The sequence below is a fragment of the Hyla sarda genome, chromosome 11 (genome assembly GCF_029499605.1).
Source record: "Hyla sarda isolate aHylSar1 chromosome 11, aHylSar1.hap1, whole genome shotgun sequence".
Taxonomy (NCBI): Eukaryota; Metazoa; Chordata; class Amphibia; order Anura; family Hylidae; genus Hyla; species Hyla sarda.
In genome coordinates, this window is record NC_079199.1 from 96,483,845 (window position 1) to 96,501,577 (window position 17,733).

At 43.2% G+C, this 17,733-nt stretch overlaps 1 protein-coding gene across 6 annotated transcripts in view; it reads left to right on the forward strand.

Annotated features, from left to right (window-relative positions):
- MTA1 (metastasis associated 1) overlaps window positions 1-17,733 on the forward strand; it is a 156,626-nt gene that overhangs the window by 106,777 nt on the left and 32,116 nt on the right. For all 6 annotated transcript variants that reach the window (XM_056545502.1, XM_056545497.1, XM_056545501.1 and 3 more), the window contains exon 17: window positions 11,999-12,034. In XM_056545502.1, the coding sequence (XP_056401477.1) occupies window positions 11,999-12,034 (36 nt within the window). The remainder of the gene's footprint in view (window positions 1-11,998; window positions 12,035-17,733) is intronic.

A 17,733-nucleotide genomic window follows, 5' to 3' on the forward strand; every position in this document is an offset into this window, starting at 1 on the left:
GTACTGGAAGGATTATGATTTTTTTTTTTTTTTTTTTAAATAGAAGTAATTTACAAATCTGTTTAACTTTCTTGCACCAGTTTATAAAAATAAAAAAAAATAAGTTTTTTCCACCGGAGTACCCCTTTTAAAGAGTGAAATAGGTCTTAGATCATGCACCCAATAATTCTTATTTTTCAGAATTTTACTGGAAAAACTACCATTCCTGAAGCATTATTTATAATACATGGTAGAATCCAGGCACTAGTCCCCCAGTTTCCTGTGGACGTAAGGGGGGGGGGGGTAGCATCAAGCTGCGTAATAGCCGTAGGGTACAAAGCATGCCAAGCCCACAGTAAGATTTGCCAGGGTACATATTAGTGTAGTTGGCTCAGATAACCGTTTCTCCAGCCAAAAATATTTTTGGCCAGAAAAAGTCTAGACCAAACGCCTGAATGAACCTACTTGTGTATAAAACGAAATAGTTTGTGTTTAACTGAAGCAAGGCGGCTTAATACAGCATGTGGAACGTTCAAATAGTTTTTGTACCTTTTTTAGCCCATAAACTCTGCACTGCCTCGCTTAGGCTGGGTTCACACCACGTTTTTGCAATACAGTTCCCGTATACGTTTCAATGTGAAAAACCGTACGAAACCGTATTGAAAACCGTATGCATTGACTCTCCATTGAAAACCGGATGCCAAAAGATGGATCAGTTTGTCCGTTTTGCATCCTGTACGGTTTTGTCTTGCTTTTTATTTTATTTATTTATTTTATTTTTTTTCCCCGTACCCAAAACCGTAGCCTACCACGGTTTTTGGTCCAGGTGAAAAAAAATGTATTAAAGGGGTTCTCCACTGCCCTGTCTTCTGGAACTCCGCTCGCAGTGTCTGGAAGTTTATTACTCCGGACGCTGTGTGCGGGCTTCCGTGTTCGAGGCCGCCCCCTTGTGACGTCACGCCCGCCCCCTCAATGAAAGTCTATGGGAAGGGGGCGCGACAGCGGTCGTGCCCCCTTCCCATAGACTTTCGTTGAGGGGGCAGCGGGCGTGACCTCACAAGGGGGCGGCCTCGAACACGGAAGCCCGCACACAGCGTCCGGAGTAATAAACTTCCGGACGCTGCGAGCGGAGCTTCGGAAGACAGGGCAGTGGAGAACCCCTGTAAACCGTATAGGTTTTTTTTTTTTATTTATTTATTTTTTTTAAACATGGGAGTCAATTGAAACAGTAAAGGAACTGTATGTGCGTACGGTTCCATCCGGTTTTCACCATATGGTTTTTGACTATGCACAGTTTTTTTTTTTCTTGGAATTTCAATCAAACAAGTGAAACTTTATTAATAATGGAGTGTAAATTTTAAAACTTATACCTTTTTTTTTTTCTTTAAAAAACTGATGCAACCGGACATCATTTTTCAAACCATATACAGTTTTTAACCGTATATGGGTTAAAATTTATATACACGTTTTGATATACAGTTTAGTCCGGTTTTGAGGAATCTGGTTTTCATCAAAAACCTGATACGGGAACTGTATTGCAAAAACGTGGTGTGAATGCGGCCTTACCGATATTGGTATGAACCCGGATCTCCACCATTCAGTGCATTCAGTCTGCATAACAAGTGGAAGAGCTCATTTAGGCTAGGTTCAGACTACGGAATCTCCGGGCAGAAAATTTCCGCCCGGAGATTCCGAGTGCGGCCAACGCTGACTGAATCAGTCGGTGCTAGGACCGCGCGCACACTGCAGTCTCCAATAGACTGCAATGTGTTCTGCGAGTATTTCCACCTGAAGAAAGAGCAACACCATTCTTCAGGCGGAAATTTCCAAGCGGATTTTCCGTTCACAAATTCCGCTTCACAAATTCCGAAGTGTGAATTTATGAACGGAAACCCATTCACTATACAATACATTTTAGCAAGCGGAATTTCCGCCTGCAATTTCAAAGCGGAATTGCAGGCGGAAATTCCGTAGTCTGAACCTAGCCTTATAGTTGCATGATAAAGCATGTGCTTGGTCCTGCTTTTTAGGCTAGGTTCAGACTACGGAATCTCCGGTCAGAAAATTTCCGCCCGGAGATTCTGAGTTCCGCTTGCGCCGACTGAATAAGTCGGCGCTAGGACAGCGCGGACACTGCAGTCTCCCATAGACTGCAATGTGTTCCGCGAGGAATTCCGCCTGAAGAAAGAGCACCGCCTTTCTTCAGGCGGAAATTTCTACGCGGATTTACTAAGCTGATTTTCCGCTTCACAAATTCCGAAGTGTGAATTTGTGAACGGAAAACCATTCACTAAACTAGACATTTTAGCAAGCGGAATTTCTGTCGGAAATTCCATAGTCTGAACCTAGCCTTAGACTTGGGGTCTATTCGCACTGCAGAATTTCCGCTTGCGGAATTCAACCTCAAATCAAAGCCCATAGATTTCAATGGGATTCCGCACTCCCATTCACACTTCTGAATTTCCGCTTGCGGAAATTCAGAAGTGAGAATGGGAGTGCGGAATCCCATAGAAGTCTATGGGCTTTAATTTGAGACGGAATTCCACTATCAAAAATTCTGTAAATTCTGTAAATAAACCCTTTAGTCCTTGAAAAGTTTTGTTGGTCCATACTTTACTTTAAAAGCAACCGCTGCTGCGTGGCTCAGGAAGGGCAGCGGTAGTTGCCCAAATCACACCCCCAAGTTAATTCCCCAGCAACTATAGGCTGTAGCTAAACAACGCTGATGTTGCAGTCTGCTCACTGTATCGGGAGAACAAGCGACACTGATGTCAGTGCTCCACACTTTTACTATATGTAGTCTATACATTTCTGTTCAACTAAAGCCAAAATGTAGTTTTTATGCCTTTTTAGCCCATAAATTACCATTACCATTTAGCCCTCATCTACCATTATTAGCATGACCCTAGGACATCCACATTTCAGTGTGCCCTTTCTACAGGTCCATTCATACTTGGATTGTTTATACTTATATTGTATTGTTTTATACTTTTATTGTGTCGCATGATTATATTGTTCTCCTTCAGTGAAAAAAAGGAAAGTTTCATGGCTTTATACTCTGATCATTCCATGTTTGGGTTGTATTAGGGCTGGGCGGTATGACCAAATGTGTGTATCACGGTATTTTTCTTTAAACTTTTGGCAGTTCCATGGTATAGAACGGTATTATCTAGAGCAACCCCCCCCCCAATATTAATTCAGCCCTCATCCCCATCGGGGTAAATACTCGCATATGATCCGCATGCACTGCCCTCCTTGTTCCGTCTGTTGCGGCCGCCGGCGCTGACACACTATACTGTGCGGTATCGCTATGCCTGGGCTGCAAAAGGTTAACAAAATAAACTTTAACGCACCTACGTCGGCCTTACGCTGGGGACGGGAACGTCTGAGAGCTGTCAGCCTATCACCGGCTGAGGCGGAACATTGCTGCGGCTGGTGATAGGCTGACGGCTGTCCGACGTTTCCATCCCCAGGAAACAAGTGAGGCCGGTACCGGACTAGCGGGAGGTAAGTTAAAGTTTTTGTTTATACATAGGCATAGGGATACCGCACAGTATAGAGCAGTGGTCTCCAACCTGCCGACCTCCAGATGCTGCAAAACTACAACTCCCAGCATGCCCGGACAGCCGTTGGCTGTCCGGGCATGCTGGGAGTTGTAGTTTTGCAACATCTGGAGGTCCGCAGGTTGGAGACCACTGGTATAGAGTGTCAGCGCCGGCGGCCGCAACAAACAGGACGAGGAGGGCAGCGCATGCGGGTGATGTGTGAGTATGTGTGTATAGTACCCTGATGGGGACAGCTCTGTGCTAATAATTGGGGTAGGGGTGCAGAACAGCACTCGCAGGTCACATAGGATTAGTTCTCCGATGTGGGGACAGCGCAGCGCTGGGCTGATTCATTCATTCATTCATTCTCGAGGGGGAGGGGCCAAACCGGTATTGCGGTATGGGTTAAAATTCATATCGTGCAGCACAAAAATTTCGGTATGAACCGGTATACCGCCCAGCCCTAGGTTGTAATTTTTAGGTATAAGCTGAAAGATAAATAAATAAAAAATTAAATTTTTTTTTTTCTTTTAGGGGCATTTTATAGAAAAAAAATGTTTTAGCTTTTTTTTTTTTTATTCTTTGAGATGAACTGACCTATAATCCTATGGTAATTTTAAAGGAGTACTGTAGTGGAATAGAACTTATCCCCTATCCTTATAGATTGTGGGGGGTCCGACCTCTGGGACCTCTCCTGCGGCAGTCCGCAGGAAGCATTGGGCCGTCCCCAACAGGAAGCCGTGGCAGACACGCCCCCTCCATGTATCTTTATGGGATACATGAAAGGGGCGTGTCGGCCGCCACGTCATGCGGTGATGGAATGCCCCCTTCATGCAGACTGCCATGGCCCTGTACAGGAGATTGCGGGGGGTCTCAGCGGATGGACCCCCACGATCTATAACTTATGCCCGCTGATCCTTCGGATAGAGGATGTTATATTCCACTACAGTATTCCTTTAAAGTAAATGTATAGCTCTAGAATATATATACATTTTATGTATGAGGTGAAAAGCAGAGGTCTCAGCAGCACTGATTTAAAAGCCAAAAACAAATACGTATGTAAGGGTAGATTGACACGCGGCAGCTTTTGTTGCAGACACTTAAAGGGGTTATCCAGGGAAAAACTTTTTTATATATATCAACTGGCTCCAGAAAGTTACAGATCGGGACCCCGGCGATCTGACATGTTATCCCCTTTCCAAAGGAAAGTTCGCTCTGTGCGTTCGCTCTGTGCGTAATGACGGGCGATACAGGGGCCGGAGCAACGCTACATCACGGCTCTGCCCCTCGTGATGTCTAGGGGCGGAGTACCCCTTTAAGCTAACAATAGAGTTTACAAGTTTTTATAGCCTTAGCTGAATGGCAGCAGTTTTTCCAATGGTTTACAGCTTCAGTCTTGAACTATTGACCCTCCATTCCCTTCACTTATACAAGTGTCTCTAGTCCTGCAAAAAACATATTTCCTTAACCCCTTATCAGTGAGAGTCTAGGTTACCCATGGGTTCCCTGTAACAGCAGAACACAACACTATGGAAAGTATAAGTATTGTCGCTCCTAATTGTGCGTTGTGTGCCTAATAGTAAAGCACATGAAAAGCTTCTTCACGGTCACTTAGCGTGTTCGTTTTGCGGTTACATGAGGCACTGCATGCATTGGTCTTTATTCTTATAGTAGAGAAGTCATTAATTATAACTTTTTGTGAATTGGGACATTTAAACTTGCTTTTTATTTTTTATTTTATTCCAATCTAAATTTAGTAGGAGTCGGAGTCGGTGCATTGTTTTCCGACTCCAGGTACCCAAAATTTCGTCCGACTCCGACTCCTCGACTCCGACTCTGACTCCGACTCCACAGCCACAGTACTTATGAGCTGCTGAAGTTGAGTTGTTCATTTCTGTCTAAGTGCTCTATGATGACACCTATCTCGGGAACTGTCGAGAGTAGAAGCAAATCCTCATAGCAAACCTCTTCTACTCTGTGCAGTTCCCCAGACAAGCAGAGATGTCAGCAGAGAGCACTGTTACCAGACAGAAAAGAACAACTCAACTTCAGCAGCTGATAATTATTGGAAGGGTTAAGATTTTTTTTTAGAAGTAATTTACAAATCTGTTTAACTTTCTGGAGCCAATTGATATAGATATATTATATGGGTTTTCCTGGAATACCCCTTTAATCGAATGTCCCATTCATGCAAAAGACTCCTAAAGACACTTGCAAAACCAGTTCAGATGAATTGTTTTTTTTTCCTTGCAAAAAAAAAATGCTACATGTGAATTCATTGTTCGTGTATAGAGTTGTTTATTTTGAAATAAAAACTTAAAGGGGCATTCCAGAATAAATTTTACTTTGTACAAAGTGCCAGAATATTGACTTAAAAAAAACAACAACCACCAAACCAAAAAAAAAAAACCTGTGCTCATCTATTGCCAATCGTCTGCCGGTGCTGTCAGCACTTTCTCTCCTTCATGCTGCCTCATCGGAAGGGCCATTTCAGCCAATTGTTGGCCACATCAGTGAAGCACCTTAACCAGTCATTGGGCTTTTCCTGTATTTCGGGACTGAGAAAAGCAAGGGCTGGCAGCAGGGATTGGCAGTGTCAAAAAAAAGCATCGATGGTTCTACTGGCACTATGGGCACCTTTTTAAAGGTAAAATAAAGGGATTATCCGAAGACAAAGCGTCTATGCACAATACGGAAATTAAAGGGGTACTCCGCTGCTCAGCGTTTGGAACAAAATGTTCCGAACGCTGGAGGCGGGAGCTTGTGACGTCATAGCCCCGCTCCCTCAATGCAAGTCTATGGTAGGGGGCGTGACAGACGTGTCTTGCCCCTCCCATAGACTTGCAATGAGGGGGTGGGGCGTGATGTCATGAGGGGAGGGGGCGGGGCTATGACATCACAAGCTCCCGGCTCCAACGTTCGGAACAGTTTGTTCCAAACGCTTAGCAGCGGAGTACCCCTTTAACCTCTTAAGTACGCAGGGTGTACATGTATGCCCTGCACCCGGTCCCGGTATAGAATGGTCATACCGGGTCGGTCCCGGCAGCTAATGAAAGCCGGGACCCTGGGCTAATAGCGTGCGGCACTGATCGTTGTGCTGAGCGCTAATAACCCTTTAGACGCGGCGTTCAAACTTGATCGCCGCGTCTAAAATGAAAGTGAAAGCTTCCCGGCAGCTCAGTTGGGCTGATCGGCACATCGCGATTTTACCGCGATGGTCCCGATCAGCTAGAACGCGAGCGGAGGTCCCCTTACCTGCCTCCGTCGTGTCCGATCAGCTATTGATTGCTCCAAGCCTGAAATCCAGGCTTGAGCAATCGACCACCAATAACACTGATCTTTGCCGTGTCAATGCACGGCAATCATCTGTGTAGCAGATCAGTATGTGCAGTGTAATAGCCACTATGGGGGGGGGAGCTATAACACTGCAAAAAAAAAAAAAAAAGTTAATAAAGATCGTTTAACCCCTTCCCTAATAAGTTTGAATCACCCCAATTTTCCCATTTAAAAAAAAAAAAACAGTGTAAATAAAAATGAACATCTATAAAAATATATCGTTAAATGGGCACTGTCATGAAGTAAAAAAATTGATATGTTGTAGTACTTAAGTACTACAACATATCTCTAATATACTTTAATTAAAAAAAGTGATTTTAAAGAAGTTTAAAATCACTTTTAAATTCGGCCACTAGGGGTCGCCCTCCTAGTGGCCGAATGCATTCAGCAGTGACGTCACTACTGGATTTCGACTCATTTCAGCCTGGCAATGAGTCGAAATCCAGTCACTGCGGTGCTCGCTCCCGCCTGTCAATCAAACAGGCGAGAGCGAGCGCGCTGAAAGCTGGGGCTGCACTGCCCACTGTCAGGCTGCTCCACTAGCCTCGCGCATGGCCCCGCCCCCATTACCCTGTCCGGAGGCAGCGCGCGCACTCATTGCTGCGCTGATCCTCCGGATGGGCAAGTCTGATCTGAGGTCTTATAAGGGGAGCGGAATGTCTTCTTTTCGGGCAGTTGGAGGGAGGGGGCTGTTGCACGGCGGGGTCTGGGGGTGATGGAGTTTGGAGAGCGGAATGTTTTTTCTGGGTCGGCGGAGGGAGAAGGGTGGGGGGTGTTGCGCGGCGGGGCCTGGGGGAGCGGGATCTGTGGCAGCTGCGGCTGAGACTGTTTTCACCACAGGGTGCCTACAGTTGTTTCCCCACTACAACTCCCAGCATGCCCTGACAGCCAATAGATGTCAGGGCAGGCTGGGAGTTGTAGTGGTGAAACAGCTGGAGGCACCCTGTATAGTTGAACTAAGGGCGGAAGTCAGGCCCCCCAGCAGGCGTCAGTGACGTCATGCCTGCCGGGGAAGTCTGCCTGGTAGTGAGCACACTACCAGGCAGAAAAAAAAGCATTTTTAATATAGTAAAAAAAAATGTAAAGGCAGGGGGGGGGGGGGGGGGGGGGGGGTTAGGGATAGATGGGCAATAGGCAGGGACAGGAAGAAAAAAAAAAAGGGATGGTGGGAGCTACCCTTTAATTAAACCACGCGGTCAATGGCGTACGCGCAAACAAATTCCAAAGTCCAAAATAGCGTATTTTTTTTGTCACTTTTTATATTTTGAAAAAATGAATAAAAAGCAATCAAAAAGTCTGATCAATATAAAAATGGTACCAATAAAAATTTCAGATCACGGCGCAAAAAATTAGCCCTCATACCGGCCCGTATGTGGAAAAATAAAAGTTATAGGGGTCAGAAGATGACCATTTTAAACGTATACATTTTCCTGCAGACCGTACATGCTGGGAGTTGTAGTTTTGCAACAGCGGGAGACACTGATTTAGAGAGCTGCATTTTGTATTCAGGAAGCAAATGGACAAAAAAAATAAAAAATTCAGCACAATGGTGTCCATAGCCTTAAAAGGGGTACTTCGCTGGAAAACTTTTTTTCTTTTTTAAATCAACTGGTGCCAGAAAGTTAAACAGATTTGTAAATTACTTTTATTTAAAAATCTTAATTCTTCCAGTACTTATAAGCTTCTGTATGCTCCACAGGAAGTTCTTTTCATTTTTTTTAATTTCTTTTCTGTCTGACCACGGTGCTCTCTGCCGACACCTCTGTCCATTTTAGGAACTGTCCAGAATAGAAGAAAATCCCCATAGCAAACCTAGAGAGCACTGTGGTCAGGCAGAATTTTTTTTATTTTTATTTTTTTAAATAACTTTCTCTGTAGCATACAGCAGCTAATAAGTACTGAAAGGATTAAGATTTTTAAATAGAAGTAATTTACAAATCTGTTTAACTTTCTGGCCTCAGTTCATTTAAAAAAATTAAAAAAAAGTTTTCCAACGGAGTACCCCTTTAATTTATAGTTGTGGACACAAATTATGGTTTTCACCAAGTTTGCTGCGTGTTTGTTTTTAGGCCTTTGGTCAGACGTTTCTAATATTACTAAAATAAAATGATGCCAAGCCATTTAGTGGTTACATCCGTCTTGTGACTCGGTCTCCATCATGTAGAAAAAAAAATAATCATTGTTCATCACCAAATTGCTCCTGGATTATTGGGAGATGTTGTTCTCGGAGGATGTTTAGATACCATTCTTTCATTCATGGCATCATTCTTCTAGATCAGTGGTCTCCAACCTGCGGACCTCCAGATGTTGCAAAACTACAACTCCCAGCATGCCCAGACAGCCAACGGCTGTCTGGGCATGCTGGGAGTTGTAGTTTTGCAACATCTGGAGGTCCGCAGGTTGGAGACCACTGTTCTAGATGTCACCCAAACATCCAGAAGGTAGCTTTATCAGTGAAAATAACCTCACCAATGTACGGAAATTGGACTACAGGGGGACTGCGTTAAAGTTATTTTCTCTGACTAGGCCCCTTTCACAAGGTATTTTCTTTTTCTTTTCCAATCATTCTTCCAGAAGTCCTGTTTCATGCCAACAGTTAAAGGGGTATTCCATGAAAAAAAAAATTATAATAATGTTTTCATATCAACTGGCTCTAGAAAGTTAAACAGATTTGTAAATTACTTCTATAAAAAAAAAAATCTTAATCCTACCAGTACTTATCAGCTGCTGAAGTTGAGTTATTTTCTGTCTGACAACAGTGCTCTCAGCTGACACCTCTGTCTGTCTCAGGAACTGCCCAGAGCAGAAGAGGTTTGTTATGGGGGATTTGCTCCTACTCTGGGCAGTTCCTGAGACACAGGTGTTAGCAGAGAGCACAGTTGTCAGACAGAAAGGAAAAACTCAACTTCAGCAACTGATAAGTACTGGAAGGTTTAAGATATTATTTTTTAATAGAAGTCATTTACAAATCTGTTTAACTTTCTGGAGCCAATTGATATGAAAAAACAAACAAACATTTAATGGAATACCCCTTTAAAGGGGTACTCCGGTGAAAACCTTTTTTTCTTTTAAATCAACTGGCTCCAGAAAGTTAAACATATTTGTAAATTACTTCTATTAAAAAAATCTTAATCCTTCCAGTACTTATTAGCTGCTGAATGCTACAGAGGAAATTCCTTTCTTTTTGGAACACTGATGACATCACGAGCACAGTGCTCTCTGCTGACATCTCTGTCGATTTTAGCAACCATGCATAGCAGATGTATGATAAGGGCAGCATGGTGGCTCAGTGGTGAGCACTGCTGCCTTGCAGTGCTGGGGACCTGGGTTCAAATCCCACTAAGGACAACAATAAATAAAGCGTTATTATTATAATAACGTCAGCAGAGAGCACTGTGCTCGTGATGTCATCAGAGAGCGTTCCAAAAAGAAAAGAATTACCTCTGTAGTATTCAGCAGCTAATAAGTACTGGAAGGATTAAGATTTTTTTTTTTATAGAAGTAATTTACAAATATGTTTAACTTACTGCCACCAGTTGATTTAAAAGAAAAAAGGTTTTCACCGGAGTACCCCTTTAACTGTTGGCGTGAAACAGGACTTCTGGAAGAATGATTGTCCGGAAAAAAAAATTCATGGAATATCCCTTGAAGCCTCTTGAGACCGAACAATGCTTTTTCCAGGCCACATTCATGATGCGGGTCGGTGAGTCACGCCGCTGTCAGCGTATCACCGGCCACAGCGGGACATTGTCAGCGTGACTCACCGACCCTCAGGAAGCGGAAGAAGACAGGGAACGTAGGCAGGGGAACGGGGGAACGTAGGCAGGTGAGTACATTGTGGACCTTATAGCGGACAGTCAGGGTTCAAATCACCAATCACAACTTTCCATACATCCTGCTGGGCTTGAATGGTCGCAGTTATGTTTGTGGACATCAACGTATATAATGATTTCCTTCCGTATCTTATGACATAAATCAGAAAAAAAACTGTGTTGTTGTTATCAAATCGTGAATAGATCGAAACAAAATATCTTCCGGTGAATTCGCACGCAGCAGATTGGTTTCTGTGACTAATTTATCTGAATGGGACTTGCAGAAAACTGTGTGCTTGGCGCCAAAGTAGCCTCATTCAGATACAACCAATTTTCCTTTGCAGATACATTTGGCAATAGATCTACCCAGTATAAAAATCCTCTTAAAGGGGTATTCTGGGTAAAAATTTTTTTATCTGAGATGTCTGACCGCGATCTCCTTGCAGCACCCGCATTCTATGCGGGTGCTAAATCTCCAGTTTCGGAAAGCGACTGGGGACGTGACGTCACGCCATGCCCCCTCCATTCATGTCTATGGGAGGGGGCGTGACGGACGTCACGCCCCCTCCCATAGACATGAATGGAGGGGGCGTGGCGTGGTGTCACGTCCCCAGTCCCGGAAACCCGAAGGTTTCCGAAACTAGAGACGCAGTCCCCGAGTAGAATGCGGGTGCTGCAGGGAGATCACGCGTCCCCCCCCCCGCGATCAGACATCTTATCCCCTATCCTTTGGATGGGGGATAAAATGTTTTTGCCCGGAATACCACTTTAAGCCGCTACGGGATTTTTTATGTTGTAATATATATATATATAAATATACGGGGTCATTACTTTCCTCAGACAGAGGACACCTCTTCAGGTGTAACGGAGATTCAGGTTAGGCCATTTAACACTCCGCAGGCATTCTGGGTAGGGGAATATGCAAAGCAGCTCATTACACCACCTTTTTAGGTAGTGTTCCCTGGTATCAGCTTAGCTCCTGTTAAGGAATATAAAAAGCTGAACGGGATATATGCCAAGCCAGACTACTCCCCCAAAAAAACTTCCCTTTTGGGGAGTAGTCTGGCTTGGCATATATCCCGTTCAGCTTTTTATATTCCTTAACAGGAGCTAAGCTGATACCAGGGAACACTACCTGAAAAGGTGGTGTAATGAGCTGCTTTGCATATTCCCCTATATATATATATATATATATATAATTTTTTTTTTTTTTTTCTATGTATGTTCGTCTTTCTATTTATTGCAATAATTGAAGATTATACACTGGTTTGTTCATGTACCATTCTCTCCTTTTTTTTCCCTCTCCTATTTATCCTATCTCGACAGGAAGCATGAAGAAGCGTCTGCTGATGCCTAGCAGGGGTAAGGATTTCAATGTGCCATGTGCAAAGAAAATCTGCCTTTCTGTGGACTCACTAGGCTTTGTGTTGTTTGGCTTCCAGTGTGTCATTGTCTTTGTAATGACCGTGCTTGTTTCAGTCAGATCTCATACCGTAAATGCTTATTGTCTCATAATAGGACACGACTAAAGCTGGCCATAGCTTTCTTTGCACCCAGTAATCACATTTGTAATTTAATTTATTTAATTTATTTATTTAAACAAATATCCCATGGAAAACTGGCGCAAAATATCATTTGTATATGGAAATTCTTAAATGTTAGCATTTACCTACCGTATATAAAGTTAACCATACTAATGGTTGGAGGAGATTTCTATTGGACAAAACCAATCTTTTTTTTTTGTAGTGCACTTTTATTTATTTATTTTTTAATTATTTTTATTTCTTTTTTTTTTACATTTTTCAAATTGAAATCTCTAGTCCTTAAATCTGTGGCCAGCTTTGGCGTTGTGCTCTCATGCTGTTGCTGGGTCCATAAAAGAATGTTTTTAATGGTTTATCCAGACACTTTTCTACTAACAATGGCTGTATAATACTATTCACTCTGTGCACATTTGTTAGCTTGTGATATATATATATATATATATTATTTTTTTTACGCCATGAAATATTTAATTTATTTAAAAAAAAAAAAGAGGAGAGTTAGTTAAAGGGGCTGTGAATCGTAAACTTTCTGTATTAGGATACAGGAGGGCAGTCCGCGGTACAACTAGATAAAGACATATAAATATTCTTTATGGTTAAAGCGTTACTGTCCTTTTGAATACATTTTGGACATGTTGTTCAGACATGTCAAACGTTTAGATCGTACCGGGTCTAATTACCCTGTGAAGTGCGCAGTCACAGCAGGTCTATGGACTGAGACCTGGTGCAATCTAAACTTTTGTCAGAAGTTTATTCAAAGGACAGTAACGCTTTAACTATAAAGAATATTTACACTTATGTCTTGTGGTTGCAGTGAATGCTACCGACTAATATTGTCTCCTTCACACACCCCTTTTAAGGGGGGGTGGGGGAAAGTTTCCATATTAATTAAATAATGCTACATGAGGTAGGACAAGGCCATTTTTGAACCAAATGGGGATCTGAACTCTGTTTTGTCAAACTTTGGGTGGTTTGTATGTTGTGGACATAAGACGGGAGTGGTATATGCTTGTTTGGACAACAGCCATGTCACATTATCCCCCTGGAGTGGAAACGAAGGCTGTTGCCAGGCTTCTTTAGTAGTGGCTTATGTCCCAGAGAACAAAAGGATTGTGCAGTTGAAATCCAGCATGCCCGATCCTTCTCTCCCCCGTCATCTTCTGTTAAGAAGAGTTAAGCAACCACCACATACATCTGTTACCAAGACATGTATACTATTATCAGCTTCAAAGGAGATTATTTAACGCAGTATGGATATAGGTTGAATATAAAAGGGTACTCCGCCCCTAGACATCTCATCAACCCCACCCCCAGGATCTCAGCTGAACTTCACTCCGTGCCCGATGACTGGAGATGCGGGGCGGAGGCTCGTGATGTCACGAAAACCCCCCGCTTGTGACGTCACAGCCACGCCCCCTCAATGCAAGTCTATGGGAGGGGGCTTGACGCCCCCTCCCATAGACTTGCATTGAGGGGGCGTGGCCGTAACGTCACGAGTCTCCGGCGCGGCACCCGACGCTCTAAATGAACGCCGAGTTCAGCAGGGAGATCGCGGGGGTCCCCAGCGGCGGGACACCTGCGATCAGACATCTTATCGCCATGAGATGTCTAGGGGTGGGGTACCCCTTTTAATGGACTCTTTCAACCTTATGAACTATGTAACCATGTTAACGGTAAGCGATTGGACATATAGCTGATCTTGCCATATGCTCTAATAGTTTATACGGACCGGGGTTGTCCCATTTATTGTAATCTTTAGGTACACTTTCTCTAAGCCCACGTAAAAAAGGTTTCCTTGAAACAATAAATCTAAGAAGGTAACTAAAGATATATGGATCATATCATCAAAATTTTTCCATCCCAGAGTGATATTTCTGACTGGTTAGTAGCTCTTTTTTTTAGGCCTAAGGTGAGGGTCACAAGTAGCTCATCCGTGGATTATTTCATGCTACGGATGCACTATTACGATTTGCAGCAGAAAATCCACTGCTACTGTCAAGGATGTGTGCGGATGAGGCCTTAAAATGTGCGTGACTGCTGCTGTGTATACTGTTGAGTGTCGACACGAGAAATATACACCAGACAAAAAAGTTGGTATAAAACTCTCTCAGCAAGAAAACCCAGGAACTGTTCTAGAGTCCCAGAGAATTCTGTTTAATACACGGAAGTACATTGGTTTTTACATTGACAAAAAGAGGAGGTTAGTTATCAAGTCAAAATCATCATGTTATATTTTGATTGGTTATTTGAGTTTTGTGTCTGTATACATTAGCATATTAAACATTCATTTCTTTTCTGGGCCGTAGTTCATCATCCCCCTATTCTACCAGAAAATCACAGATCTCTCTGCCCTTCTACACAGTCTATATCTTCCTCAAATATTTTGTCTTTTGACTTCTCATCTTTGGTCCTTCTGGCATCATCCCAAGGTTTCAATCTTAGTCACAAGCAGATAGAAAGCTGATTTATAGGTTAAGGGTGGGTAACAAATATATTTTTGCAGCATTAGCAATGGCATATAAGTATAGAAGTATTAATATATATTCATCGGCAGTCAGAATCATTTTAATCAACCTGTCACTACGAGCAGACACACTGGGCTATCCGGCCGCAGCAGGGAGCTTGCTCTAGTGCTGACGTTGGTGCATCCACAGTGTGAAATATGCTGCGGATGCGCTACGTGGGACCCAACCCTAATGGGGAATTCCTGTCTTCAAAAGTTTTCCCCTATCTACAGCAACAAAAGAAAGGAAAAATAGCATTTAATAGCGCTGCTGGATGGACAGGAAATAGATGACCCCGGACGATGCACAGGACAAAAATCGAGAATAGTAATAGGACATTATAATTGGTCTCATACCCTATAGTTTTTACTGTTTTATCTACTACAGCTATATTTTTTGGACCTGAGGAAGGCACAGGTTTGTGCCGAAATGTGTTGTCTTAGTACTATTCCTATTAAAGTCAATTTTTTTGTCCTGTGCATTGTCTGGGGCCATCTGTTTCCTGTCCTGTGCATTGTCTCTGTGAACCCTATTTTTCCTATTTTTACCAATTGTGGTCGGAGTGCAGCAGCTTCTCCTACCGTGTTGTGCCTATACATAGCACAACTACCAAAGGTTAGTACCTTGCATTTGGTGTGGTGGTTTGATGTGGTGGTCTTTTGTTGCCTCATTTTACTCCCCTATTTACAGATGAGTAACAAGCTCCTGCTTGGACTACCAACATTAGAAATGAGAAAAATAATAGGTTCCGGAATGGAGCTCGGTACTCATAGAGCAGAAATGGAGTTCTGGCTTCGTTTGGGGAACAATTTCCCTTTGTTTTCATGATCAGTGGGTGTCCCAGTGGTTGGACCCCACTGATCAGCTTATCTACTGTCCTGTGGATAAATTCACTTTAGTTTTTGTGTACACTTATGTATAGACCAATATATAGTGTGTGCGATGCGATCTTCTTCCTGATCATATCTACATGTTTTATGTACTAATTGTATTCTTAACCACTCGTAATCTATAATAACGAAATGCTGACAGCCGCTGACTGGCAACGTTTTTCCTATGTACAGTAATAGCGGCTGGAGGCAGTCAGCAGCTCTTTATCACATTGCACTGTGAGCAGAGGCGTAGCTTGTAGCTTCTGGGCCCCATATGCCAATTAAAATACTGGTTTCTTATGGGGCAGATGTGTTTTGGGGCCCCCTTAGGCACCAGAGCCCCGTGCGACTGCTACCTCTATAGCTATGCCCCTGATTGTGAGTAATGCTACTAAGGCTATGTTCACACTGTGGAAATTCTGTGATTCTGCTTAAACTGAAGCTTTCTGCAGGATTTTTGCAGAATTTCTGTGTGCTCAAAACACAGAGTTTCTCCAAATTCCAAAGCCCCATGGACTTAAATGGTATTCTGCATGGAATTCTGCAAGATTTGAAAAACATGTTTAAAAGGGTATTCTCCAACCTTACAGTCATGGCTGTAATTGTTGGCACCCCTGAAATTTTTCTAGAAAATAGTATTTCTAACAGAAAAGGATTGCAGTAACACATGTTTTGCTATACACATGTTTATTCCCTTTGTGTGTATTGGAACTAATCCAAATAAAGGGAGCAAAATAAGCAAATTGGACATAATGTCACCAAACTCCAGAAATGGGCTGGACAAAATTATTGGCACCCTTAACTTAATATTTGGTTGCTCACCCTTTGGAAAAAATAACTGAAATCAGTGGCTTTCTATAACCATCAATAAGCTTCTTACACCTCTCAGCCGGAATGTTGGACCACTCTTCCTTTACAAACTGCTCCCGGTCTCTTATTGGAAGGCGCCTTTTCCCAACAGTAATTATAAGATCTCTCCACAGGTGATCAATGGGATTTAGATCTGGACTCATTGCTGCCACTTCAGAACTCTCCAGCGCTTTGTTACCATCCATTTCTGGGAGCTTTTTGACGTATGTTTGGGGTCATTGTCCTGCTGGAAGACCCAAGATCTCGGACGCAAACCCAGCTTTCTGACACTGGACTGTACAGTGCGACCCAAAATCTGTTGGTAATCCTCAGATTTCATGATGTCTTGTACACATTCAAGGCACCCAGTGCCAGAGGCAGCAAAACAACCCAAAACATCATTGAACCTCCCCCATATTTCACTGTAGGTACTGTGTTCTTTTCTTTGGAGGCCTCATTCCGTTTTCGGTAAACAGTAGAATGATGTGCTTTACCAAAAAGCTCTCTTGGTCTCATCTGTCCACAAGATGTTTTCCCAGAAGGATTTTGGCTTACTCAAGTTCATTTTGGCAAAATGTACCGGTAGTCTTGCTTTTTATGTCTCTGTGTCAGCATTGGGGTCCTCCTGGGTCTCCTGCCATAGTGGGGTCCTCCTGGGTCTCCTGCCATAGTGGGGTCCTCCTGGGTCTCCTCCATAGTGGGGTCCTCCTGGGTCTCCTGCCATAGTGGGGTCCTCCTGGGTCTCCTCCATAGTGGGGTCCTCCTGGGTCTCCTGCCATAGTGGAGTCCTCCTGGGTCTCCTGCCATAGCGTTTCATTTCATTTAGATGTCGACAGATAGTTTGGATAGGGAGATTAGCTCCAGTGCCAGGGGTTGCAAACTTCTTGATAATGTTGCGCATTGTGGACAAAGGAAAATCTAGATCTCTGGAGATGGACTTGTAACCTTGAGATTGTTGATATTTTTCCACAATTTTGGTTCTCAAGTCCTCAGACAGTTCTCTTTTCCTCTTTCTGTTGTCCATACTTAGTGCGGCACACACAGACACACAATGCAAAGACTAAGTGAACTTCTCTCCTTTTTATCTGCTTTCAGGTGGGATTTTTATATTGCCCACACCTGTTACTTGCCCCAGGTGAGTTTAAAGGAGCATCACATGCTTGAAACATTATGTCCAGCCCATTTTTGGAGTTTGGTGTGACATTATGTCCAATTTTCTTTTTTCCTCCCTTTTTTGGTTTAGTTCCAATACACACAAAGGGAATAAATATGTGTTACTGCAATCCTTTTCT